The 27832-nt window shown below is 35.8% G+C and overlaps 1 protein-coding gene across 2 annotated transcripts in view; it reads left to right on the top strand.

Annotated features, from left to right (window-relative positions):
* Positions 1-27832, top strand: part of LOC131948859 (A disintegrin and metalloproteinase with thrombospondin motifs like) — a 50824-nt gene that overhangs the window by 5637 nt on the left and 17355 nt on the right. For both annotated transcript variants that reach the window (XM_059310561.1, XM_059310560.1), the window contains exons 3-8: positions 3770-3862; positions 4071-4221; positions 4532-4773; positions 20597-20674; positions 21602-21744; positions 25873-25910. In XM_059310561.1, coding sequence (XP_059166544.1) covers positions 3770-3862; positions 4071-4221; positions 4532-4773; positions 20597-20674; positions 21602-21744; positions 25873-25910 — 745 coding nt within the window. The remainder of the gene's footprint in view (positions 1-3769; positions 3863-4070; positions 4222-4531; positions 4774-20596; positions 20675-21601; positions 21745-25872; positions 25911-27832) is intronic.

The raw sequence follows: 27832 nt of genomic DNA, 5'->3' as shown, positions 1-27832 counted from the left end.
TTTATATGTCGATGTTTTATATGTCGCTGTTTTATATGTCGATGTTTTATATGTCGATGTTTTATATGTCGATGTTTTATATGTCGATGTTTTATATGTCGATGTTTTACATGTCGATGTTTTATATGTCGCTGTATTATATGTCGATGTTTTACATGTCGATGTTTTAGATGTCGATGTTTTAGATGTCGATGTTTTATATGTCGATGTTTTATATGTTGATGTTTTATATGTCGCTGTTTTATATGTCTCTGTTTTATATGTCGATGTTTAATATGTCGATGTTTTATATGTCGATGTTTATATGTCGATGTTTTACATGTCGATGTTTTACGTGTCGCTGTTTTATATGTCGATGTTTTATATGTCGATGTTTTACATGTTGCTGTTTTATACGTCGATGTTTTATATGTGTATGTTTTATATGTCGATGTTTTATATGTCGATGTTTTATATGTCGATGTTTTATATGTCGATGTTTATATGTCGATGTTTTACATGTCGATGTTTTACTTGTCGCTGTTTTATATGTCGATGTTTTATATGTCGATGTTTTACATGTTTCTGTTTTATACGTCGATGTTTTATATGTGTATGTTTTATATGTCGATGTTTTATATGTCGATGTTCTACATGTCGCTGTTTTATATGTCGCTGTTTTATATGTCAATGTTTTATATGTCGCTGTTTTCTATGTCGATGTTTTATATGTCGATGTTTTATATGTCGATGTTTTATATGTCGCTGTTTTATATGTCGATGTTTTATATGTCGATGTTTTATATGTCGATGTTTTATATGTCGATGTTTTATATGTCGATGTTTTACATGTCGATGTTTTATATGTCGCTGTATTATATGTCGATGTTTTACATGTCGATGTTTTAGATGTCGATGTTTTAGATGTCGATGTTTTATATGTCGATGTTTTATATGTTGATGTTTTATATGTCGCTGTTTTATATGTCTCTGTTTTATATGTCGATGTTTTATATGTCGATGTTTTATATGTCGATGTTTTATATGTCGATGTTTTATATGTCAATGTTTTATATGTCGCTGTTTTATATGTGGATGTTATATGTCGATGTTTTATATGTCGATGTTTTATATGTCGCTGTTTTATATGTCGATGTTTTATATGTCGATGTTTTATATGTCGATGTTTTATATGTCGATGTTTATATGTCGATGTTTTACATGTTGCTGTTTTATAGGTCGATGTTTTATATGTCTATTTTTTATATGTCGATGTTTTATATGTCGATGTTTTATATGTCGATGTTTTACATGTCGACTTTTTACATCTCGCTGTTTTATATGTCGATGTTTTATATGTCGATGTTTTATATGTTTATTTTTTATATGTCGATGTTTTATATGTCGATGTTTTATATGTCGATGTTTTATATGTCGATGTTTTATATGTCGATGTTTTATATGTCGATGGTTTATACGTTGCTGTTTTATATGTTACTGTTTTATATGTCGCTTTTTTACATGTCGCTGTTTTATAAGCCGCTGTTTTTCATGTCGATGTTTTATATGTCGATGTTTTATATGTCTATGTTTTATATGTCGATGTTTTATTTGTCCATGTTTTTGATGTCGATGTTTTATATGTCGATGTTTTATATGTCCATGTTTTACATGTCGATGTTTTACATGTCGCTGTTTTATATGTCGTTGTTTTATATGTCGATGTTTTATATGTTAAAGTTTTTTATGTCGATGTTTTATATGTCGATGTTTTACATGTTGCTGTTTTATACGTCGATGTTTTATATGTGTATGTTTTATATGTCGATGTTTTACATGTCGATGTTTTACATGTCGCTGTTTTATATGTCGATGTTTTATATGTCGATGTTTTAAATGTTGCTGTTTTACATATCTATGTTCTACATGTCGCTGTTTTATATGTCGTTGTTTTATACGTCAATGTTTTATATGTCGATGTTTTATATGTCGATGTTTTATATGTCAATGTTTTATATGTCGATGTTTTATATGTCGATGTTTTATATGACGATGTTTTATATGTTGATGTTTTATATGTCGATGTTTTATATAACGATGTTTTATATGTCGATGTTTATATGTCGATGTTTACATGTCGATGTTTTACATGTTGCTTTTTTATACGTCAATGTTTTATATGTCTATTTTTTATATGTCGATGTTTTATATGTCGATGTTTTATATGTCGATGTTTTACATATCGACTTTTTACATCTCGCTGTTTTATATGTCGATGTTTTATATGTCGATGTTTTATGTGTTTATTTTTTATATGTCGATGTTTTATATGTCGATGTTTTATATGTCGATGTTTTATATGTCGATGTTTTATATGTCGATGTTTTATATGTCGATGTTTTATACGTTGCTGTTTTATATGTTACTGTTTTATATGTCGCTGTTTTACATGTCGCTGTTTTATAAGCCGCTGTTTTTCATGTCGATGTTTTATATGTCGATGTTTTATATGTCTATGTTTTATATGTCGATGTTTTACATGTCGATGTTGTACATGTCGCTGCTTTATATGTCGATGTTTTACATGTCGATGTTTTATATGACGATGTTTTATATGTCGATGTTTTATATGTCGATGTTTTATTTGTCGATGTTTTATATGTCGATGTTTTATATGTCGATGTTTTATATGTCGATGTTTTATATGTCGATGTTTACATGTCGATGTTTTACATGTTGCTTTTTTATACGTCAATGTTTTATATGTCGCTGTTTTATATGTCAATGTTTTATATGTCGATGTTTTATATGTCGATGTTTTATATGCAATGTTTTAAATGTCGAAGTTTTATATGTCGATGTTTTATATGACGATGTTTTATATGTCGATGTTTTATATGTCGATGTTTTATATGACGATGTTTTATATGTCGATGTTTTATATGTCGATGTTTTATATGTCGATGTTTTATATGACGATGTTTTATATGTCGATTTTTTATATGTCGATGTTTTATATGTCGATGTTTTATATGTCGATGTTTATATGTCGATGTTTTACATGTTGCTGTTTTATAGGTCGATGTTTTATATGTCGATGTTATACATGTCGATGTTTTACATGTCGCTGTTTTATATGTCGATGTTTTATATGTCGATGTTTTATTATTCGCTGTGTTACATATCTATAATTTACATGTCGCTGTTTTATATGTCGATGTTTTATATGTCGATGTTTTATATGTCGATGTTTTAAATGTTGCTGTTTTACATATCTATGTTCTACATGTCGCTGTTTTATATGTCGTTGTTTTATACGTCAATGTTTTATATGTCGATGTTTTATATGTCGATGTTTTATATGTCAATGTTTTATATGTCGATGTTTTATATGTCGATGTTTTATATGACGATGTTTTATATGTCGATGTTTTATATGTCGATGTTTTATATGACGATGTTTTATATGTCGATGTTTTATATGTCGATGTTTTATATGTCGATGTTTATATGTCGATGTTTTACATGTTGCTGTTTTATAGGTCGATGTTTTATATGTCGCTGTTTTATATGTCGATGTTTTATATGTCGATGTTTTATATGTCGATGTTTTATATGTTAATGTTTTATATGTCGCTGTTTTATATGTCGATGTTGTATATGTCGATGTTTTTTATGTCGATGTTTTATATGTCGATGTTTTATATGTCGCTGTTTTATATGTCGATGTTTTATATGTCGATGTTTTTCATGTCGATGTATTATATGTCGATGTTTTATATGTCGACAGAACATCGGCTACTACCAGGACGCTGAGAACTTCGCAGCTTTTCAGATAATTCGGACGGATGACACTGACGTGAACCGTACGCGTTTATCCCTTGTAAGTACACGCCAGTCAAATGTCCAACTACCCTAGTACATAAGCCGTATGTGTTTAGGTTGCTGTAACATATTCTAGTACATAAGAAACAAAACTGTGTGTATTGTATAACAGTAAATCAGACAACTACGGGTTAAATCAAATCAATGTGTGTATTGTATAACAGTAAATCAGACAACTTCGAGTTAAATGTGGACCTGTGTTTTAGACCGGCGAGTTCCGCAGATCGGGTGAAAAGTTCTTGCTCAAGCAGACGAGCCGTGCTAAAAGAGACGTGTCCTCTCAAGATGAAACCTACGAGCTCAGTCTAGTGCAGACACCACCATTAAACGACAGAATGTACGACTTTGCCAACTCAAGTAAGTTTGATGATTGCCAGATCTGATCCATTTTAATTTTACTTAATTAACAAAAGCGTAGGAAAATACCTTCATACCGTGGTACGTTGAAATACGAGTATTGTGAAGATAAAAAAAAAACACGCCTAAAAACGATTAAATAATCTTGTAAACGTCTTACACTCTTAATTCTACCGAAACACAAATTGCTATATTGGGACGTATTGTTGCTTATTGGAAATTGGGACCATGTGCGCATTCTTAGTTTGAACAACCGTTATAAATTGTTTTACTGTCTTAAAAAACTTTAAACGTTTGTATTTCCCTTCAGCTGCAAATGGTTTTGGGGCATTGTTGAGGCAGCATGCGGGCAGAGTGAGAACCAACGGGCGCACGTCTAACCTGACTCGCCGTACGACCAGAAGACGAAAGCAAGCCGTCAACGTATTTACCGTTGATATTGCGGCTGTTGTTGACTACGGCGCCTACAGACTCCATTATGCTAGAGCTAAATACAACAGAACTTTGGCCCTTCAAAACATACGAGAGTATTACGCCTTTATATTTAATGGGGTGAGTCATTTAATTCTTGTAGGCCTATATCTTTAGCAATGAATCTTATAAAAAAAACTTTTATAACAAATAGCTGCAAACTTATCGTGGTGGCATCTGGTTTCATTAACGGAAGGGGGGGGGGGAAGGGGTAGGGGGAACGGGAAAACAGCAACCAAATATGAACATGTAGACAATGTTCGTGAAATTGTTGTTGAGTTTGTTATTTTACTGCAGAATATGGCGGTAGATATGGAACGTTTGACTTGAAAATATTTTGTAAACAGTGCCGGCGCCAGGTTATTTAGCGCCTAGGCAAAACATATTAATACGCCCCTTTTCACACAAATTAACTAATATGTATAAGAAAACAGTTAATTAAAAATGACATATTTATTTATTAAAATTACTTAAACGTTACACGTCAATGTGTACATCAAAATCAAATTTTACTTCCCTCCTTCGTCGCAAACTTTGTACTAATTCCTTCAATTCCAGTGTAGAAGCAAAATCACATTCTATTGAAATTGCTGCCAAGTCAACGAGTCTACTTTACGATATAGTCCCCCCCCCCCAACCCGAAAATTTAAAGTGCCCCCCCCCCCCCGGAGAATAAAGCTGGAAAAAAATAACCACTGAAAAAACAGTTCTTGTCGTGTTGGGCTCTATGTAGACTTCTTAACGTGAATTCCAGAACGGAACTTACCTGTTTTAAGCTTGACTGTCTTTAGGTATAATTGTAAAATGTCTATATTGTGTTGTTGTTTTTTTTTTTTAATAAAAGTTTATAAATGTTATAGATTCCAGTCTACAATTGTAATATATGAATTATTTAGTAGAGGGTGAAAAATATGAAAAAGACACTTAATTAATGAGATGATTAATTTTCGACTAAGATGATTTTAGACTGCATGTCTACTAATATTAAGTACGATATGAATGGACCATTGAGTAAGAAATACAACGGCGCTCTCACAGTATGTCTACTAATATTAAGTACGAGAAAAATGGCCCGTTGAGGAAGGATACAACGGGCGCTAGGTTGATAGTGCTGTCTATTTTCCCTAAACTTAAACCAAAACCAAAATCACCACCTTAATTCAATTTAACCGGAAACAAAAAATGACATTGAAAACGGATTTTTATCCAGAATCGGTACTTTAATAGAATTTAAGCTTGATTTCTACGTATTTACTGCACATTGATACTAATGTTACCGTCATAGAATAAATAATCTCAATAAAGACAAAAGTCGCATTTATTCTCTTTTAGGCGACACTACTTGTCTCCCCCCTCTCCCCCCCCCCCCCCCCACACACATACCTCAACGAACATCTACCGTCCCATTCAACGAAATATATACTTTTTCTAGTGTCCGCCCCCTCCCAGAAAATTCCACCCCGACCCCGAAAATTTCAAGTACCCCCACTCCACCCCGGGGAGGAAAAAGTCTGAAAGAAACACTGGTCGCATTTGTAGATCATACAAACTAAAGGGAGAACCTGGGAGGGGCTTCGCCACTACCGGAAGAGATGCATGAAAGAAACTGTGCACGCAAAACACTTTTTAGATTAGAAAAAGTTCCCCCCTCCAGGGAGGAAAAAGTCTGAACGAAACACTGATGTTGCGCTTAACCACTACCCGAAGAATTGCATGAAAGAAACTCTATACGCAAAACGCTTATAAGATTAGACACAATAATTATGCCTTGATGTCAGTCTTTTTATTATAGAGTATCGATGACGTCATTTCTTTTGAGTTCGCGGTGGGAGGGGGGCAGGGGGGGGGGGGGGGAATAGGGCTTCGCCTCTACCCGAATAATTGCATGAAAGAAACTCTGCTCGCAAATCACTTTAAAGATTGGACAACATTAGCTTTTGAATTCAATCTTTACTCGAGAATCAATAACGTCATATTATTGTGTGCACTCCCCCGGCTTTAGGGCCTAAACTATTTCCTACTATATGCCTCATGTGACGTCACGTTTGGTTTTCGTTTTACTATGAAAGATTTTATTTTGCTTGTGTTTTCTTTATAGCCGGCTTTAGACTGTTTTCTACTATATTCCATGTGACGTCACGTTTCGTTTTCGTTTTACAATGGAAGTTTTTATTTTGCTTATGTTTTCTCTAGAGCGTTCTTGTCAGATAGATAGATAGATACACAGATACATAGATACACAGACAGCGAAACTGTTATTATAGATTGCAATCTACAACGGCTACTGATGTATTTGTTTTTCAATTTAATAATGCTAAAAAAAAACAACCGAACTATTTTGTTTAGAACTGCTGCTCTATATAATTTTTACAATACCAAATAATAACTTAAAGTTATATTTATAAGTAAGCGGTCAACCTAAGGTGAGTAATTTGAAACGAATGTAGAGTTAAACAAAGAAATATCTCAAATTGGAAATCCAAATACCAAAATCTCATTCAAGGAAAAATGCTTTCTTAAGAATAAACTCAATTAATTAAATGTAACTAAGACATGCTTGAAAAAAACAATTTCCCCCTTTAAACGTCATTACATAATCATTATACCTAATTTATTTTATATATTAACTAGCGTACCCGACTCGCGCGCGTTGCCGCGGGGATAGAAGAAAGTCTGACGAAATATATTAGAAGGATATCACCAATGCATTACCAATCATATGTTCTTAAACGCGTGTCCTTCTTTTCTAAAACTGTGTTATTTAAATATAAACAATGCTTGCGCTTGGATAATAATTATCGGGACACGGGTTTTCCTTGAGTGTACATTAATTACTCATCGAAATAATGAGGTAGAACACACTTTGGTGACCACCCATGTGTCAGGGACGTAGAGCTGCGCTCTCAGGAGCCCCCCACCCCCCGATTACACTACGCATAGGCGCAGCGTACGGACCCTGGCTCCTTAAAACTAACAGGCGCCATCGTGCTCATAGGATAACCCAGCGTGCCAATAGCATCCTGTTAATAATGATGCACATTTCGTCATTCGCTAAAGTGACACAAATGAACAGAAATTTTTATTTAATACGTAAAAAAAATTATTTGACGTGTTTTAAACATCAGTGTGACTGATGCAATATGCTAGCGTTACTAATGTTCTATTATTAGATGCTCGATCTCAATTTCTGACCGAATCGTCTAATAATAGATGCTTATTGCATCTTTCGCAAGGTGACGAAACTCTACAGTAGGCTCCTCATATTCAAAAAGTTATTTTTTCATCTTTCGCAAGGTGACGAAACTGTACAGGATTTCCTCGCGTTACAAAGTTATTTTTAGCAGCCTGTTGTTGTTTTACCGCTGAATATAGTAGTACCACTTACTCGCTATGCAGGACGCTCGATTAACGGATGCCAAGTGCCAACATAGTCATATTACGAAACACCACTCTATCAGCCACAGAGCTGGCGAACGTACCCGGGTTCGTTTATATGGTTATACACAGATGGCTTAAAGCCCTATAAAAGGTAGCTGGCACAACAGTTAACGAGGACACGTACTTAACGTCTAGGGGATACACTCGATGAACTCCTGATATCAACAACACATTTAATCCATATATAACTTTTAATATGTGTACAAATTCAAGATAAGACTCTAGCTTTATACAGAATAAAATGAATGAGTAGAATAGCAAAAACCCAACTTACAATTTGAAGAAAAAACACTATGTTACACTATCACAGGATATGGCACTTAGGAAAATCACCACAGCTTATACGACACTACTTAAAGCACAAAATATTACTTAAAACCACAAGTAATAAGTTAAAAATGCTGCTTAAAAACTATAGGCTACAAAATAGCGACACTCAAGGCTTTCTCTCTCAAAGATGTCTGCTCTGACTGCTGCTATGGACTGCTGCGGTCGGCTGCTCCAGAAACGTGTGCGCAGACTATTTGACACCTGAGGCAACCTGGGAGGTCACCTTCAAAACATAAGACTATTGGTTGGGACATCTCTGATGTCCGAATCAACCAATCGAAAGTATAAAAGTATTGCACCACCTCTCGTGATGGAAAAGTACTGGGTATATGTCTTTCTTGAAACTATGGAAAAATACCGGGGGTTGCACCACAGGTCACTCATGGTTGAGTAATAAAAGTCAAACTAAAAAAAATACAAGACCTAAGTAGGTCACAGTCGCTCTAAAACTCTGGGCGCCAAACCGTGTATTGACGAAAGTTGTACCCTATATGGCGCCGCCCATAAGAAACTTTAGTTTTCTTTTTCGCAGAAATATTCTCGGGAGTATTCTCATCTACTCCCTAAAGTTTCATGGCACTCGGATGAACCGCATCCGAGTTTTATTTTTTATATACCGCGTATAGAGAAAAAAAATCGCCCCCCGCCGCCCTTGCAATATTAAACAATATTTTTTTTTGCAGAACCCTATCATTGAGTGATCTAATCAGCTCCCAAAAGTTTCATGGTACACGGATGAACGGTGTAAAACCGACATTTTATAAACCGTATATAGCGAAAAATCGCAGCCTCCCGTGGCGCCGCCCTTGTGAAATTAAAAATGATTTTTTTACAGAACCCTTCCCTAGAGTGGTATAATGAACTCCCCAAAGTTTCATGCCTATCGGATGAACGGTGTCACTGCAATTAACTTTTAATATTTTTATATACCGTATATAGAGAAAAATCGGACCCTCCCGTGGCGCCGCCCTTGCAAAATTAAAAAGTAATTTTTTACAGAACTCTTCCCTGAATTGCTCTCATCAACTTTCCAAAGTTTGACGGCGATTGGACGAACAGTGTGAACCTGCAATCGACTCTTATTTTTTATATACCGTATATAGAGAAAAAACAAATCGCGCCCTGCCGGGGCGCCACCCCTGCAAATTTGAAAATGTATTTTAAGCAGAAACCACCCCATGAATATTCCCAACATATTCCCAAAGTTTCATGGCGATCGTTGAACGGTGTCACTGCAATTCACTTTTATTATTTTTATATACCGTATATAGAGAAAAATCGCAGCCTCCCGTGGCGCTGCCCTTGCGAAATTAAAAAGGATTTTTTTTTTACAGAACCCTTCCCCGAATTGCTCTAATCAACTCCCCAAAGTTTGACGGCGATTGGACGAACAGCGTGAATTTGATTTTTTTTTTCCGCAGAAACCTCCCCAGGGATATTCTTAACAACTTCCCAAAGAGGTGTGGTAATGCATAAAAGACACACACACAGACACACACACAGACACACACACATACATTGCTTTATATATATATAGATAGATTATGTAGCCTGTCAAAACAATATATTTTACTAATTGACTACCTCTGTAGGTTGTTTGAAAGTATGAACATAGTAGTTTTATTATAACACACTTCTAGTCAATATCGATGACATGTATGTTATTATAAATGGAGACAGTTTCAAATAACTTAATTTTGAATCCCAAAAATAATGGGATGCCTTTAAAAAAAATCAAGTAACTGTTTAAGAAATTGCATTAAATATTGTTTAAATATTAAAAAAAAAAGTATTTGGTTAGTTATAAATTCCAGCCTATATACCAATGGTTCCCAACCTTTTTCGAGTTGCGACCCCCTTTTATAAAAATTAAGTGACCCGCGACCCCCATAGAATTAAAAAGCCGAAATTAGTATGGAAATTAATAAACACTAAAATAACATTTTCTAGTAGACTTTCAATATGAACTACTCTTGATAACTGATTTAATACCATGAGTAAAATTGCATACTATTCACTAAACATTCGTGGTTAATTTTTTTAAGCATTTTCTTTTGTTAACGAAAATCTATTCTCGAAAAGTTAATCAATTTTACGATTGGGTATGAATGGTGAATACTACACCAAAATTGAGTGTGCAGTTTTTTATCTTTCACGGAATCATTCTACAAATCAAAGAATTCAACTTGTAATTCATCGTGAATGCTGGCAACATCGAGGGAAGAAGAGAATGGGTAATGCGTCAATGCAGATTCTTTTTTTATCAGCTCAGAGAAATAGCGCTGCAGTTCGTTTTCACTTAATTCAAGATGCCCAGAAATTTATTCTTTCAAAATTTTAATTATCTCACAATTAGATTCATCTACCACACTGCAGAGTTTCTCAAATTTACAATATTTCCAAGATTTATTTTCTTCGCCGATTTTGCAGCTTTGATAAAAATGCCCCGAGATAATGATGGAAAGTGATAATATTCGTTCATTTTCCCTGAAGCTTCAGGTTATGCTTATGTTGATGTTCGAATATTTCTGCTAGATATGATACTCTCTCCAACAACTGCATGTCGTTTTAAGTATACCAAAAGGTCTTGTTTTTTTTTACACTTCCAAGAACAATTTGATTTCAGATTTCAATTCAAAAACACGATTCACAACAATTCGTTTGACAGCCAGCTCACTGTAGTGTAGAAGAGCAGAACCTCGTGATCTTTATTCAGGTCTTTGCTCAGTTCTTTGAAGGCTCCAGATTTTATATAATTTACCACTTATACCAGCAATGGAGTCTTGATGGCGATTGGTGAGGGCAATGGTTAGGGAGCTAAATCTTTTCTGCTTTCTGAAAGCTCGATTTTGACCTAAACATAGATGGTGCACCATCCGTACAAACCCTCACAGCCGTTTTAACCCATTTTAATCATCCAATTTAAAATTGCTATCATCTGAATGAATATAGACAAAGACCAGCAACTGTGAACACGAACTCACGTCTATTGATTTATCAACTTGAAAAGCAAACAATGGTAAAAGCTTAATTTCAATAAACATGTGTTATTTAACATCTACCGACATGTAAGAATTAACTTCACCATCTTCAACATGCAGCGTTTGATGAGATTTTCTCCTATTGTGTTTTTTTTTTTTTTTGCTTGGCATTTTCTATCACGACTTGATGCTTGCACTAATGCTGTGTTTCCTTGGTGAAAACTTCCTGTTCGATCAAGTCTCTGACGTGTGCAACTAGCTTCGTACCGACGAAAGAACTCCATATCTTTTTTGGTGTGTTTCGAATGACTCGTCTCAAAAGACGTTTTAGTTTTGAAGATTTCATAAACTCGTGACAGAGAAAAACTTTGTACAGTACGCTTTGCTTCTTCTCTATTCCCTTTCCAGTGATGTTAGTAAAGCCAAAATTCAAAAATACTTCTAAATACTTATGTTTTGTTTCAAATTACTAAAGTTTAGTATACCAGTTGGCGACCCCCCCAGAAAGCCCTTCGCGACCCCCAGGTTGGGAACCCGTGCTATATACTATTATAATTGACTAGCTGTATACGCGTGCTACGCTACGGTGAATCTTTTTTAAATGTACCAACTTGGGAACAGAACAAAACAAGACACAACACAAACACAGCACAATACAAAGACAAAAACAACACAACCACCACACAAACACAACACAAACACAACGCAAACACAATGCAAACACAAAAGAAAAAACAAACAAAACACAAACGCAACATGCAAACACAAAAGAAAGAAACAAAAAAAACACAACGCAAACACAACATAAACACAATCACCACACAACACAACACAAACACAACGCAAACACATTGCAAACACAACAGAAAAAAAATCAAACAAAAACACAAACACAAACACAATACACAACATAAACACTACATAAACACAACATAAACACAACAGAAATATAACACAACACAAACCAAACACAAACACAACACAAACACAATACAAACACAACACAACACAACACAACACAAACACAACACAAACACAACACAAACACAACACAAACACAAACACAACACAAACACAACACAAACACAACACAAACACAACACAAACACAACACAAACACAACACAAACACAACACAAACACAACACAAACACAACACAAACACAACACAAACACAACACAAACACAACACAAACACAACACAAACACAACACAAACACAACACAAACACAACACAAACACAACACAAACACAAAACAACACAAACACAACACAAACACAACACAACACAACACAACACAAACACAAACACAGCACAGCACCACACAAACACAACACAAACACAACACAAACACAACACAAACACAACACAAGCACAACACAAACACAACACAAACACAACACAACACAAACACAACACAAGCACAACACAAACACGATCACACGAAAACACAACTATAACTCAACCATAACACAAACACAACACAAACACAACACAACCAAAACACAACTACAACATTAGAATAACGCCGAACAACACGCTTTTCTAGGCGTCCGCGCCCAAAGACAGCCTTTCTAGCATTAAAAATTTAAGTCACAAAAAAAAGATCCTACTCCATAACTTACAATAAGACAATGCAGTGCAAATAAATGTACGGCAAGTGATGTTTATTTTTATGGTTCTAAGAAAACACATTGGCAATGTAATTAGAATCACCACCGAAAAACACGCTTTCTTAGGCGTCCACCACCAGAGAGAGCCTTTCCAGAATTGTCTATATGTCTAATTTCACCATCTATATATATAATTCTCTTCTTGGAGACGTTAGAAAACAAGCTGAAAGCGCGCCTAGCAGTCCCCTCTCTTCCTCTCTAGGCATATTGCAACCTCCACCACCCCCACATTGTCTGGTGAGCTGTGGTTCACGCTAAATGCTTACAATCGTACAGCCGGGTTTAGTGACGCCTATTCGGGGCAGATAATTTAGTTTGAAACTATTTTAAACTTAGGGGAGGTAACTAAGAGGAGGCTGCTTTCACGGGGGTGTGGGGGGGGGGGGCAGTAGGGTAGGGGTTGGGGTTGGGGGAAAGAAGGATGGGGGGGGGTATCGTACTTGACGGCCTACTGATAGTGTTTTAAAGCAAATATTTTCAGTGGCAGCGTTGATACTGTCGAATTCACACATAATGAATGACTGAAAAGGAGAAAATAAAACAACTTAATATCGGCGTATGATACGCCGCGGGTCGGCTCGTCTGTTTTAATGACACAGAAAAACAAAAAAAATAGTGATTTTGAGAGATCATACACTGGTTAGAAAATATTATAAATATTCGTAACTTTTTCTATTTTAATTATGACCCTTAACATATAATAATCAATGCGGTAGTAATAAGAAAAATTAACTTCAATTATTGAGTGAGTTGAATTTATTTTAAATTACCTCCCTTGGCAAAATCACAAAAAAAAAGTTAAATTAATTAGTTGTTTTCAACCCTACTGTTTTAGCAATGTACGTGTATTTAATATTTTCTTTACGTTGAGCAAAAGAGTAAAAACAGTGGCGACTATAAAATAACTTTATGTCGTTATATAAAGAAACCCTACTCTATGTATATACTACTAAAACTCAAGTTTGTTTACATGTTTGAAAATTTATTTGTTTGTTTGTCTGATCTGGTACTGTAAAGAAACTGCTCTATATGAGGGGCTGTAAAATAGTATGTAGGTAGAGAACAATATTTTTGATTGCAGACAGACTGTTAATCACACATCTATTTAAAGACGTTAATTAATTTATTGATTTATTCATAGGTAGATTAACCACATTAATTTTAAAGTTTTAGAACAATGGCTTAACTTTGACTGAATAGTGACTCATTTTTTTGTTTGTTTGTTTTTTGATTTTTTATTGGGGAGAATCTGCATTATGTGTAGAGCTGTAAAATAGGATTATGGGTGGTAAATATTGTTCTTTCTTAAACACACTGTCAATTACAAACTAATTTAAAGCCGTTAATTAATTTATTGATATATTCATTGGTAGATTAACCACATTAATTATAAAAGTTTAGAACAATGACTTTAGTAATAGTCAAAGACTTAATTTTTTTTACAACAATGTTTTCAATTATTTTTTCTTAAGGCCTATATGTGAATGATAAGGTTGACTATCAGGACCTCGCGGGGCACATGGCAGGTGAAGTAGATTTCACCTGTTTCTATGTTCTCAGCATATGAAGGGATAGTGTGGTCAGAGCAATGTTCGGCCGGAATCGTTTTTTTTTAAAAATACAAACATGTCTGAGACTTGGCGGGGCACTGGGCGCGTGAAGTAGAGTTTAGTAGAGTTTTTAAAATACAAAAAACGTCTTTTTGAATGTGGGGTCTAGTTATTTTGGGATGATAAGTGCTGGCAGACGTGATGTCATTTATGGATGACCCCCCCCCCCCGAAACCCACAGTTATCTAACTAGATAACGGGTAGTCTAGTTACTTATAATAAGACAATGCGATGCACTGAAAAGCACTGCATGGTGGGAGGTTTACCATTATAGTTCCAAAATCTATAGTGATGACGGACTGACACACTACCAGCCCGCTTATATTATAGATACTTTAAGAGTGGTAATATAAATTCCTAAAAAAATCAATAATTTTTCAGCAAGAGGACGCCTCCTTTCTTTGTCGTGTGCTCCGTCCTGAATCAAAATCATCTAACGTACGATTATCTCGACTACTCGATATACTCAAACTCTACTACCTTCACAACACATGCCAAGCTTCGATACCTAAACATACCTAGACCAGATGCTCCAGAACTACGACACCATCTCGCTTAACTTACTTAGATTTGACACTCCCAATCAACAATGATTTAACTGGACCTTCTAATACACGATAACGGTCAACACACTTCGATACATTAATACCGCAAAGGTCGATACTATCGGACTCCAGAGCAACGATACTTCATTACCTACATTTTCATTTTTTTTAGATTCCACTAGAACTACAACTACACGACAACAGCCAAATAAAAAATACGATACTTTGAACACCCTTTCATTACAAAACTATTTACACCAGAACAGATTGCTAATTAAACGTAAGAGTAAACGAGACTTACAAGCCTTATTTAAAACTAAAACTGCACGTGTTTGCGTTGGAGCGATCACTAAATCAACTTTCCACGGTCTTTCCAAATTAGGAAGATGGGGTGCATTTTCACCAACTTGAATAAATGTCGGCCTATATAGGCCTAATTTGGAGTGGGAGCGCAAAATTGATATTTCGTCCTGGGCGCCAAAACAGATCGCTACGCCTTTGTATATTACCATCTATAGTTTATAAAAGATAATCCATGTTATTAGTTATTAGGTACTTTTTGATAATGGGGATTACACATTTTTGCGCCCCTCTAGGGATGGCGCCATATACGACAGCCTAGTTCGCCTTATAGGTAGCGCCGGCCCTGTTTGTAAATTGCAACAGGCTTATTTTAAATTTTTAAATACATTTGTTGAAGCTGGTCAGTTGTTAAATCCCAGCTATACGTCATGTCCGTAACGTCATCTCTTACGTCCGTAGGTATAATAGATTGACGACAGAAGCCTGTGGTTGTATATAACACATTTAATGGGTCTAACTACACCACGATGGTAACACACAGAGAGGGGACGGGAGGAAGTACACAAGGGACATCACTCAAGATAACAATATTATAAATATAACTAATACAGAAGAGTGAGTTCCCTTGACCTCACAATTATTTCAATCTATTACATCCCTTTACCCTTAGAACACAATAACACATCTCTCAATAGAACAATTGATAGTATCCTAAAATCACCAATTATATTGTAACATGAACACTATGGTAGATTACATCCTTACAAACAATGCACAATATGCCACAACATAATCAAGATACAAAACAATAATGTCAAAGTCCTTTTGACCTTTAAAATCATAGGTCTAACTTATTTGGGACCTTGATTGTCCTGCTTGACCTTCTCAGTGGCTTTTGATTTGGTGACTCAATATTCTGACCATCTGGATTCTCTATCTCAGGAGGTCTAGGATTTAAATCATTAACTCCAGAATTTACATTTTCTGACTCCAGACAACTTGGTTCACTCATATCAACAGAACTTGGTTGTGAAACAAACTGAGTTGGTGTGAACTGCTCAGATTTGGTGGGATTGATAGATTCACACTTATTATCTGCACAAGTTATTTTCAACTTTATAAGACACAGGTCCTGTACATTGAACAATTTGACCTGGTATCCATTTTTCCTTTCTCCCATAATTTCTTAGATACACATTCTTATTAACACCAAATTCTCTTTCAATGGGTGTTCTGTCATGATTTACTTTTTGAATTGGCATCTGAAAGTATTATGCTATTATTCAGATCCTTAATTGACATAGATTTCTTTGCTTGATCAATTTTCTCAGGTAATCTGATAGTGCTTTCCTGGTAACCAAAAATACTGTTTAAAGTAATATTCTGGACCATATCACTTTGCAACTGTGATCCAGTATTTGAAGTGGGTGTATTAAATGGCAAAAATCTTTTTCTTTTCTTTTGATGTTACCCTTTTAGTTTCTGTAAGTGCTAATGATGTTAGCAAAGTTGTTTGATGATCACATTCCTTCTTACTAATGTATTCTCTTTAAAACATTTGAAATTGCCATATCACCATAATCATTTATTAAGTTACAAATACTTTGTTTAGGCAACTCTGACTGATAATGGACTGCATCTTCTCCATCTTTTATATTATCTTCACAAAGGGTTTTATTTCTTATTTAATATGGCCTTAAGTCATCATTCACAGACTCTTCAGGCCAACCATTCTTACAGTACTCATATACTTTTATTAAGCACTCATCTTTTTGTGTTTCTCTTTTAATATCATTCACATTTATATTGGAGTTATCCATGATAGTGAAGAGAACAAATACATCTTCTGGTACATAGCTCAGGCTTTGGTTTTTTTAAAGGTAATCTACTAAGACTATCTGCACTATTCTCAGATCCAGGTTTGTATTTCAATTCATAATTGTATGCAGTTAGTGTGATAGCCCATCTTTGAATTCTTGGTGAGGCATGCTCAGGTAGGGTTTTGTTTTCTCCAAATAAACCTAGCAATGGTTTATGATCTGTAAAGATGGTGAACTTCCTACCAAACAGAAACTTATGAAATTTCTTAACACCAAAAATGATGCCTAAGCCTTCCCTATCTAACTGAGAATAACTTTTCTCAGCCTGGTTCAAAGATCTACTGGCAAAAGCAATGGGTCTGTCACCCTTCTCATCCATGTGGGACAAGACTGCTCCTACACCATCTGGTGAAGCATCACATGTTAATACAAGTCTTTTCCCTGGGTCATAGTGAGTTAGTAAGGTGTCAGCAGACAAAGCCTCTTTTGCTGTATTAAAAGCAGCTTCTTGTTGTTTACCCCAGTGCCAAGTTGCATTTTTCTGTAGCAGCTTGTACAGTGGTGATAGTTTACCAGACAGATTTCCTATGAACTTTGCATAGTAATTTATCAAGCCCAAAAAAACTCTTAGTTGTTGGGTATTTTCAGGATTGGGTGCTTCTTTAATGGCTTTTGTTTTCTCAGGTTGAGGTCTGATACCTTGCTTGCTTAATATATAACCAAGAAAACTAATTTCTGTCAACATGAATTGACATTTATCTTTGTTTATCTTTAAACCTTTTTCACCAACAATTTTTAATACTTTATCAAGTGTTTTAAGATGTTCAGTGTCATTCTTACCAGTTATGTACACATTGTCAAAGTAAACACAAACATTTGGAATGTCCTTAAAAATACTGTCCATGACAGCTTGGAAAATTCCAGGGCTGGATGATATGCCAAAACATAGTCTTTCATATTGGTAGAGTCCTTTATGTGTGTTTATTGTCGTATAGACTTTTGAATCTGGATGCAGTTCTAGTTGAGTGTAAGCATGACTAAAGTCTAATTCAGTGAATTTGTCTCCTCCTGCCAAATTCAAAGAAATTTCCTCAATGTTAGGAATAGGGTACCTATTTAGCTCTATTTGCTTATTCAGTGTAGTTTTATAATCTCCACAAATTCTTATAGAACCATCCTTCTTTAACACTGGCACAATGGGTGTCGCCCAATCGGAATAGTCTACCTTCTTTATAATGCCATTAGATTCCAATCTACTTAGCTCATTTTCAATTTTATTCCTCATTGCATAAGGTGGAACTCTAGCTTTGCAGTATCTTGGATTTGTGTCTTTAATGCTTAACTTCACTGTTCTATCATTTAGTAATCCTGAATTACCAAAAACACTTTTATTTTCAGATATAACTTTATCTAGTGAAGTAAGACTAGATTCTTTTACATTCTTCAATGAACAAATACTCTCCCAATTTAACTTAAGATCACTTAACCAGTTCCTACCTAGTAATGGCGGTCCATTTCCTTCAACCACAAGAAGAGGAAGTTTAACACTTTGACCATTATAACTTACATGAACCATACACTCTCCTATTACCGGAACATTGTCACCAGTGTATGTTGTTAGACACTTGTGACATGGCTGTAGAGGCACTGATCCTCCTGTGACAGCGTCAAAATCTTTCTTTGTTATGACTGTTAGAGATGCTCCAGTGTCAAGTTGGAAGCTGATGCTCTTACCGTTGATATTAACTTGTACATTGATGGGAGCATGACTTATTGATTTCACAGAGAATAGGTTGAAATCCGGCTGCGAATCAGTTTGAGCATTTTCACAGGTAGAGTGGTTCATTGGTTGGGTTAGGTAGTCTTGGTGAGAGTTAACATAGTGCTGCTTTTGGTTGCGGTACTGTCTTGACTGGCTAGATTTAGCAACAGACGAAGACTTTGCAACGCAGGCCTTGGCAATGTGACCTTGCTTACTGCACTTATAACAAGTTGCAGACTTGAACTTGCACCGATGAGATGCATGGGGACCTTTGCATCGATGACATTTTTGATAATTATTACTAGATTTAGATCTAGGATTTGAACGAGCAGGCTGTTTAGCATAAGTTGGAATGCTCTGATGGGGTTGATGTTTATTGACTAACCTGCTGTTTACTGCATGGATCTCTGAAGGTGCTAGAGATTTCGCCGCATCTGATGACTGCTGGATTGAAGTTGCAAGTTGTATTGCTTTTTCTAATGTTAGATCTGACTCGAGCAGCAACTTTCTTTGAATATCAGGGCTGTTTACACCTGTCACAAACTTTTCACATAATCTGTCAGACAGCGTGTCGCCGAATTCACAAAATCTACTTAGATGACATAAAGCAGCAACATATTCTGATATTGACTCGTTTGGTTGACGAGTCCTACTGTCAAATCTAGCTCGACATAGAAACTTTGATGGGGTAGGCGCATGGTGGTCTGTTAGCAATTTGCTCAGCTCGTTAAAGCTCTTGGTAGTTAGACTAGCTGGTGTGCATAAGTCTTTTAGTAGCCTAAATTGTTGAGGCCCTATGACTGTTAACAAAACAGCTCTCTTTTTGGCTTCTATCGTCACGTCGTTAGCTTCTAGGTAAAAGCTTAACCTCTCTAGGTAATCTTGAATGATTTCATCATTCGCATCAAATTCTTTTATTTGGCCGTACAGCGCCATAATTCTAGAAATAATTAGCTAATAAGCTCTAGCAAACCTCTTTTTTGCGTAAGTAGGTGCTCTTTCTAGTAGATGTTTATCCTTCGTCGCCAGTTATAATAGATTGACGACAGAAGCCTGTGGTTGTATATAACACATTTAATGGGTCTAACTACACCACGATGGTAACACACAGAGAGGGGACGGGAGGAAGTACACAAGGGACATCACTCAAGATAACAATATTATAAATATAACTAATACAGAAGAGTGAGTTCCCTTGACCTCACAATTATTTCAATCTATTACAGTAGGGACATCATTTTTAGAGAATTACATTTGTACGTCATCTTAAAGTCCGAACGGTAACTATACAGTCACCCAGAATTTGGTGTTGGTGTATAAAAACGAAAACCAATGTTCAGTTATTTAACTTTGTTCTGGTTATTTAAATTTGAAATAATGAAAGCCCATTGAGAATGATGAAGTGCATCGTATGACGTATGATATCTGAAGATCAATTTCAGGTTGACGTGCTGTACCAGGGGATCTCAAACACCAACTACAGGATCAAAGTTCAACTCATTAAGATTATTGCGGCCGAGGTAAAAAAAAATTCGTAAATCTTCAAAAATAAAATTGTTCTTCTAAACTGGGTGCACTCTGTTGATAGTGAGGATGAAGAGGAGATACGTATTACGATGTGTGACAAATTGGAGGGAGGGTGGGGGGGGGGGGGAGGGGGTAACTAACAGTTAACATGTTGTACGCTATTTCCTTATTTATTGGTTAGAGGTTTGAGGTTTAGAGCTTTAGAGGTTTAGATGTCTAGAGGTTTGAGGTTTAGAGATTTAGAGGTTTAGATGTCTAGAGGTTTGAGGTTTAGAGATTTAGAGGTTTAGATGTCTAGAGGTTTGAGGTTTAGAGATTTAGAGGTTTAGATGTCTAGAGGTTTGAGGTTTAGAGATTTAGAGGTTTAGATGTCTAGAGGTTTGAGGTTTAGAGATTTAGAGGTTTAGATGTCCAGAGGTTTGAGGTTTAGAGATTTAGAGGTTTAGATGTCTAGAGGTTTGAGGTTTAGAGATTTAGAGGTTTAGATGTCTAGAGGTTTGAGGTTTAGAGCTTTAGAGGTTTAGATGTCTAGAGGTTTGAGGTTTAGAGCTTTAGAGGTTTAGATGTCTAGAGAAATAAGTTGTCTAGAGGTTTAGAGATTTACCCAAATAAAAAAATAATAATTCGGGTGGGGCACAGGTTTGATGTGGTCGGAAAAGTGGTGGGTTGGTCATATAGGGGGTTGTCATATTGAGGGTTGTCATATTGAGGGTGGTCATATTAGAGTGGTCATATTGGGGTGGTCACATTGGGGGTGGTCATATTAAGGGGAGTCATATATGGATTTATGGACGACCCCGCATCTTAAATTCCAACCCAGTCCGTTTGATGCAACTAATTTTATCTTTAACTGTTCAGTTTTTATGTCACAACAGTATTGTTTGTTTAATATAATTTTAAATGCTCTGCAACATGCTCAGACTTCCGCGGCCTCTCCATTTACACGAAGCGCATATTATAACATGGTGGACGCATACACGGCTTTAAATGAATTGAGCACCTACGTGTATGGCTCGGGCTCTGCCTTAGTTTCACCTTACGACCATGTCATGCTTTTCATTGGGTAAGTTTTGTTAAACTTTATTTTTTCCCGTTCATGAAACACGGAGCAGATGAAGTAGAGTTTATCTGTTTCAATAACCTCGCCATAAACGGGATAGTGTGGTCATCAGAATGTCCAGCAGCATTTGTTTCCGATCAAAACTCGGCGAACTCAGGAATGTCCAACATACTTGAACCGAGGATCCCAAATGTCAAATCATGTTGTCTACGGTAAATAAGTAGGCCCTAATTTACTTTAGTAAAACATATAATACATAGGCTGTATATAATCCCTTAGACTTACATACGAATTTATTAACAAAGATAAAAAACAAGGTTATTTGCTTTAGTCTGTTTACAATTTGTTTTTATCAAATTTGTGACAATGTAGAATGTTTAGTTGAAGGATTTAGCAAATCGGATAAAGTTGTATAACATCATTTATAAATGACTAGATTTCCCTCTCTTGTAGTTTTAGGTTCAGAAAATTCAAGTAACTACTTATGTCTGCAGGCCAATATCTATACCCAATCTTTTTATCAGACACTAGCGTACCGTCCCCGCGCGTTGCCGCGGGAATAGAAGAAAGTCCGACGAAATATATAAGAAGGGTTTCATCCATGCGTTACCAATCCTATATTCTTAGACTAGTGATTCTTGTTTTCTAAAAGTGAGTTATTTAAATGTAAACAATGCCTGCGCTTGGATAATAAATATCGGGACACGGGTTTACTTACACTACCCCATGAAAACCTTGAGTGTACATTAATCACTCACCGAAATAATATGGTGGAACACACTTCGGTGACCGCCCATGTGTCAGAGACGTAGAGGGGCGCTCTAGGCGCATAGGTGCGGCGTACCACCCCTGGCTCCTTAAAACTAACAGGCACCATCGTGCCAAATAGCATCCTGTTAACAATGATGCAGATTGCGTCATTAGCTAAAGTGACACAAATGAACAGGATTTGTTATTTAACACGTAAAAACATTATTTGTTGTGTTTTAAACATCAGTGTGACTGGTGCAATATGTAAGCGTTACTAATGGTCTATTCTTATACGCTCGATCTCAAATTTCAGATTGGATTATCTAAAAATAGATGCTAATTGCATCATTCGCAAAGTGAAGAAACTGTTTGGATTTTTTTACAGACAAAAAGAAACATCCCAGTTAATAAGCTAACCTTGGTTAATTTTTCTGATTATTAAAATAAAACGTATTGCATGGCCCTCAGCGGCCCATGTGCGCCTTTGGGGGCCGAAACAGATTTTTATTCGCAGTCTAATCGCACCCCATCAGGGCGCCAGAGAACACGCCTGATTCAATTTAGTAAGCGTTTGTAACGCCCCATCCTATCCATTGTCTACCACACTGTTTAAACCGAACGTATTCACCGTAGCGCTCACGGCAAAGACCAGGGGGTCATATCGCATTCTGCCGGCGGGGGGGGGGGGGGAGAGGGGGGGCATGCAAAATTAAATCCCCCCTTCCCCACCACCTACCCACCCCTATTCCACCCTCCCATCCCAGAAACATTCTCCGGAGTATACATCTACTCCCTAAAGTTTTATGGCACCGGGATAATCTGTGTCGAATCGCAATCGTCTTTTACTTTTTGTATAACGTATATAGAGAAAAATCACACCATTCCGTGGCGCCGCCCTTGCCAAATAAAAAAAATAGATTTTTTACAGAAACCTTCCATGGAGTGTTCTAATCAACTCCCCAAATTTTGATGGCGATCGGAATAACGCCGTGAAACCGCAATCGACGTTTATTTGTATATTCCGTATATAGAAAAAATTGCACCCTTCAGTGGCGTCGCCTTTGCGAAAATAAAAATGTATTTTAAAGAACCCTTCCCTGGAGTGTTCTTATCAACTTTCCAAAGTTTGATGGCGATCGGGTGAACGCTGTGCAAACGCTATCGTCGTTTATTTTTATATACCGTATATTGTATATATATATATTTATATATATATATATATATATATATATATATATATATATATATATATATATATATATATATATATATATATATATATATATATATTGTATTCGCCACCCCTGCGAATTTGTAAATATATTTTGAGCATAAACTTCCCCAGGAATATTCTCAACATATTCCCAAAGTATCATGGCGACCGTGGGAACGGTGTCACTGCAATTCACTTTTATTATTTTTATATACCGTATATAGAGGAATATCGCACCCTCCCGTGGCGCCGCCCTTGCGAAATTAAAAATGATTATTTCTTTACAGAACCCTTCCCTAGAGTGTTCTAATTAGCTCCCCAAAGTCTCATAACTATCGGATGAACGATGTCAAAACAAAATCGACTTGTTTTTTTAATTACCGTATTTACAGAAAAAACAAATTGCGCCCCGCCAGGGCGCCACCCCTACGAATTTTATTTTTTTTTCCGCAGAAACCTCCCCATGAATATTCATAATAACTTCTTAAAGTTTCACGGCGATGTGATGAGAGTTGTAGTAATGCATAAAAGACACACACACACACACACACACACACAAACATACATTGCTTTATATATATATAGATAGATTGATAGATATAAAAAGCGATGTATGTGTAAAAACATAGTTAAGTCAAGGTGCAAGCATCATTTATCTTTATAAATAAAGTTTTATTGGACCTTGCCTTAACTATGTTTTACAAGCATTTATTTAACTCACTTCCTAGTCAGTCTGCCGTTAGTCTGTCTCTCTGTCTAGATCAAACGCCGGAGCAAAATTGCATGCACTTCTACTTGACAGATACGGTTCGTAGTTGGTACATGTGTCAAGACTTGAAGACAAATTCATTATGACATTTTATTTGACTTAATTGATCGCCTGATTAATTTTTTAATGAATTAATTAAAAATGGACCAAATTAGTAGGCAGTTCTATCCAACTACTCCACACGCGTCATCACGTTCAATAACGCGTCATTACGTTCAATAGGTGCGCAATGGTTTTTAGTCATTTAACTCTATTGTAAATAAAATATGTGAAGTACTGAAAAAATAAATTCATTAAAAAAAAAACGTTTTAATAACAAGCTTTTATGTAATCTAAAATATAAAGTTCAATTGTGTATTTTTGTAAAATGTTTGTCGTGGATTACAAAGGGATATAAGAAAAAACGAAAAAAAAAACGATACTTCAATGGATTCAAGTGTTAGATTATTAAAGTGCTCATGGTCTAAATTTATGAGTTAAAAAATTAATATTGAAAGTCTTTAAAAACAATTTTCATTTTATATACTTAGAAAAATAATTTTCAATTAGGAATATTACATACAATTTTTAAAAAAAGGTGTATCAACGTTTATAAAATTTCTAAAATTGTGTCTGAAATGTATTTGCATTTTGTCCTTTAGCTCTCAGTACGTCCCTTGATTTAAAAAAACACAGTTACTTCCTTTAAAAAACCATTAAATCGGGGGGAGAAAGAGTTTACTTTTTATTACTTTTTTGTGTGTGCAAAAGACTATGAATAAGTTGGGGTACTATAGTCGTTTATTAAGCTGAAACAGGCGATTCCGCCGGCGCCCCAGCATGGTGCGATTTGGCACCCCGGGCTAGACTGTGAGCACTTTGCGTTTATGTTCGCCTTAGTGTTTTCTTTGTGTTTAGGTTGAGTTTGCGTTAGTGGTTGCGTTTGCGTTTTTATTTGGTTCGTTTTTGTTCTTTCTTTTTCGTTTTCGGTTGTGTTTTTTTTCTTTGGGTTTGTGTTTGTATTTGTGTTTGTGGTTGGTTTTGTGTTTTCGTTTGTGTTTGTAATTGTGGTTGGGTTTGGATTTGTGTTTGTGTTATCGTTTTTATTTTTGTTTGCGTTTATGTTATGTTTGCTTTTTTGTGTTTTGGTTTTGGTTGATTGTGGTTAGGGTAGGCAATGTCGGTTATATGCTGATTACGAAACACACATGCCATGGTCATTTACAGATAGGTTTTTAACAGAGGCCAGTGCAGGGCCTGGCCGGGACGGCAAGTAATGCACTAAAAAGAAGAAAATAAATTATACACTACTATTTAAATAACTATTTTAAAAAAGCGTTGGTCTATTCCTAAACATTAGTAAAGGTATCCAATATGTACTAAAGTGACCCACGCTCAGGTAGTTTTATTATTGTTGCAGTTACGACCTCACAGCTGGGCTGTCAACTTCAATAGTTGGTAGGTACACATTTTTTTTTAATTCTTTCAATATTCCCTCCATATGTTTCGTTTTAGCTTTTGGTAACTGGTATATTTTAAATATTGATTTATTTAACCGTGTCGTTAGTTTTAAGGGTTACTTATGTTATGAATGGTATCTTAGTGTATTGCAATGGTATGAGAGTATGTGTGTTGTGGAATGATTTATATTAATACAACTTTGTAACTGTGTGACAAGTTACGTAAGGATGTGACGATTGAGAGTAGGATTTTGGGGGAAATAGGTTAGGATAGTCTTCGTTATGTTGTGCTAGGATGTGAAGATATTCGTCTGTCCTCGTGAATTGTTTTCAATCCTAGTGCAATAAACCATCAATTAAAGCTACGCGATGCTGTAAAATCACGTGTCTCAGATCGTTATCATTGGTGAATGTATGTTATCACTTGAATTAAACACTTTTTCTATGGTATATAACAACAATATTTTTCACGTTTAAATTGAATCCAAGTTTATATATCCAATTCTTCCTTATTATGTGCTTTTTATTACTTTCTCCTATATACGAAGTATAGAAAAAGTCTTGTAATCGTGCAAATTTTTTTTTTTTTTTTAGATTTTTACAAATCTGCACGTTTTACACCTCACTGATACGGAAAAACATAATTTTGCAATCTTGTCCGTATGTCTGTGTGTCTGTCTGTGTGTCTGTGTGTCTGTGTAAACACGATAACTGGAGTACCGTTACCAGAGCCGGCGTTAGGAATACGCGGGGCCTAGGGCCAACCATCCGCGCGGGGCCTTTCCATTATATATATATATATATATATATATATATATATATATATATATATATATATATATATATATATATATATATATATATATATATATATATATGTATGTATAAAGGCCTATATAATGTGATGTACACATAATAACACAAATGTTTTGGAGTTTATAAGCTAATGTCAAACTTTCCACTATAATAACAGATTTTTATCTCTCCCATGTATTAACCAAATGTTCTTAGTTTTTTTTTTCCTTTGCTAAGATATTAAATCACTTTTAACAGTTATGTAATTCATACCAAATCACTTAAGAAAATTTAATCACGTGCCGAATAATTAGGAAAATAAAGTTTACAATACAGCGAACTCGGCCTGATGTATCAAAACAGTATAGACTTCAAAAAATTTGTTTAGAATTCATACAATATTTTAAAACCAAAATCATTATTGTCTTAATTATTGAACGGGTGAATCCTTAAGGTGACACAACATAACAACACTTTTAACTTTCTTCCAAAAAATAATAATAAATCACTCTTTTTAATGCCGCCTGATATAGATCCTAAGCCCCCCACCCCTTCTCGTCGCCCTCCTCCCACCCCTCTGCACGTAACTGAATGTTAATTTTGTTATACCAAGAAAAGTAGGCCTACATATAGAGTTTCTTCCAGGCATCTCTTCGGGGGAGGGGGGGTGGGGGTGCAAGCCCCCTCCCCCGAAAACGAAAGGAAATTTATATAATTTATAGAGAAAATATATACTTTTAACAGTGTCCGCCCCCCCCCCCCCCGAAGAAAGTCTACCGCCCCCCCCCCCCCGAAAATTTCAAGTGCCCCTCCCCCCCCCCCCGGAGAAAAAAGTCTGGAAGAAACACTGCACATATACGACATTATACGACATCTACAACAAGAAGACTAGAGTTCATCGGGTCACTAACTGTCTACTATAGACATCCCGTCTGCTCACTAAAACGAAGTCTTCATCGGTCCGCATACAATAGGGTATCTCTTTACGTCGTGGGCTAATTCTCGACCGCCATCTCCAGTCAGCTCAGGTCAAATGCCAGGCGACCGTACCCTACACAAAGGGAGGTGTGACACTATTTTTGTATCGAATTACGGCCTGTCCCAGTTCAGGTGAGACTCACCAAC

The sequence above is a fragment of the Physella acuta genome, unplaced genomic scaffold, assembly GCF_028476545.2.
Source record: "Physella acuta isolate Inbredline_101_S28 unplaced genomic scaffold, ASM2847654v3 ptg000662l, whole genome shotgun sequence".
Taxonomy (NCBI): Eukaryota; Metazoa; Mollusca; class Gastropoda; family Physidae; genus Physella; species Physella acuta.
This window is presented reverse-complemented; position numbering and strand designations above follow the sequence as displayed.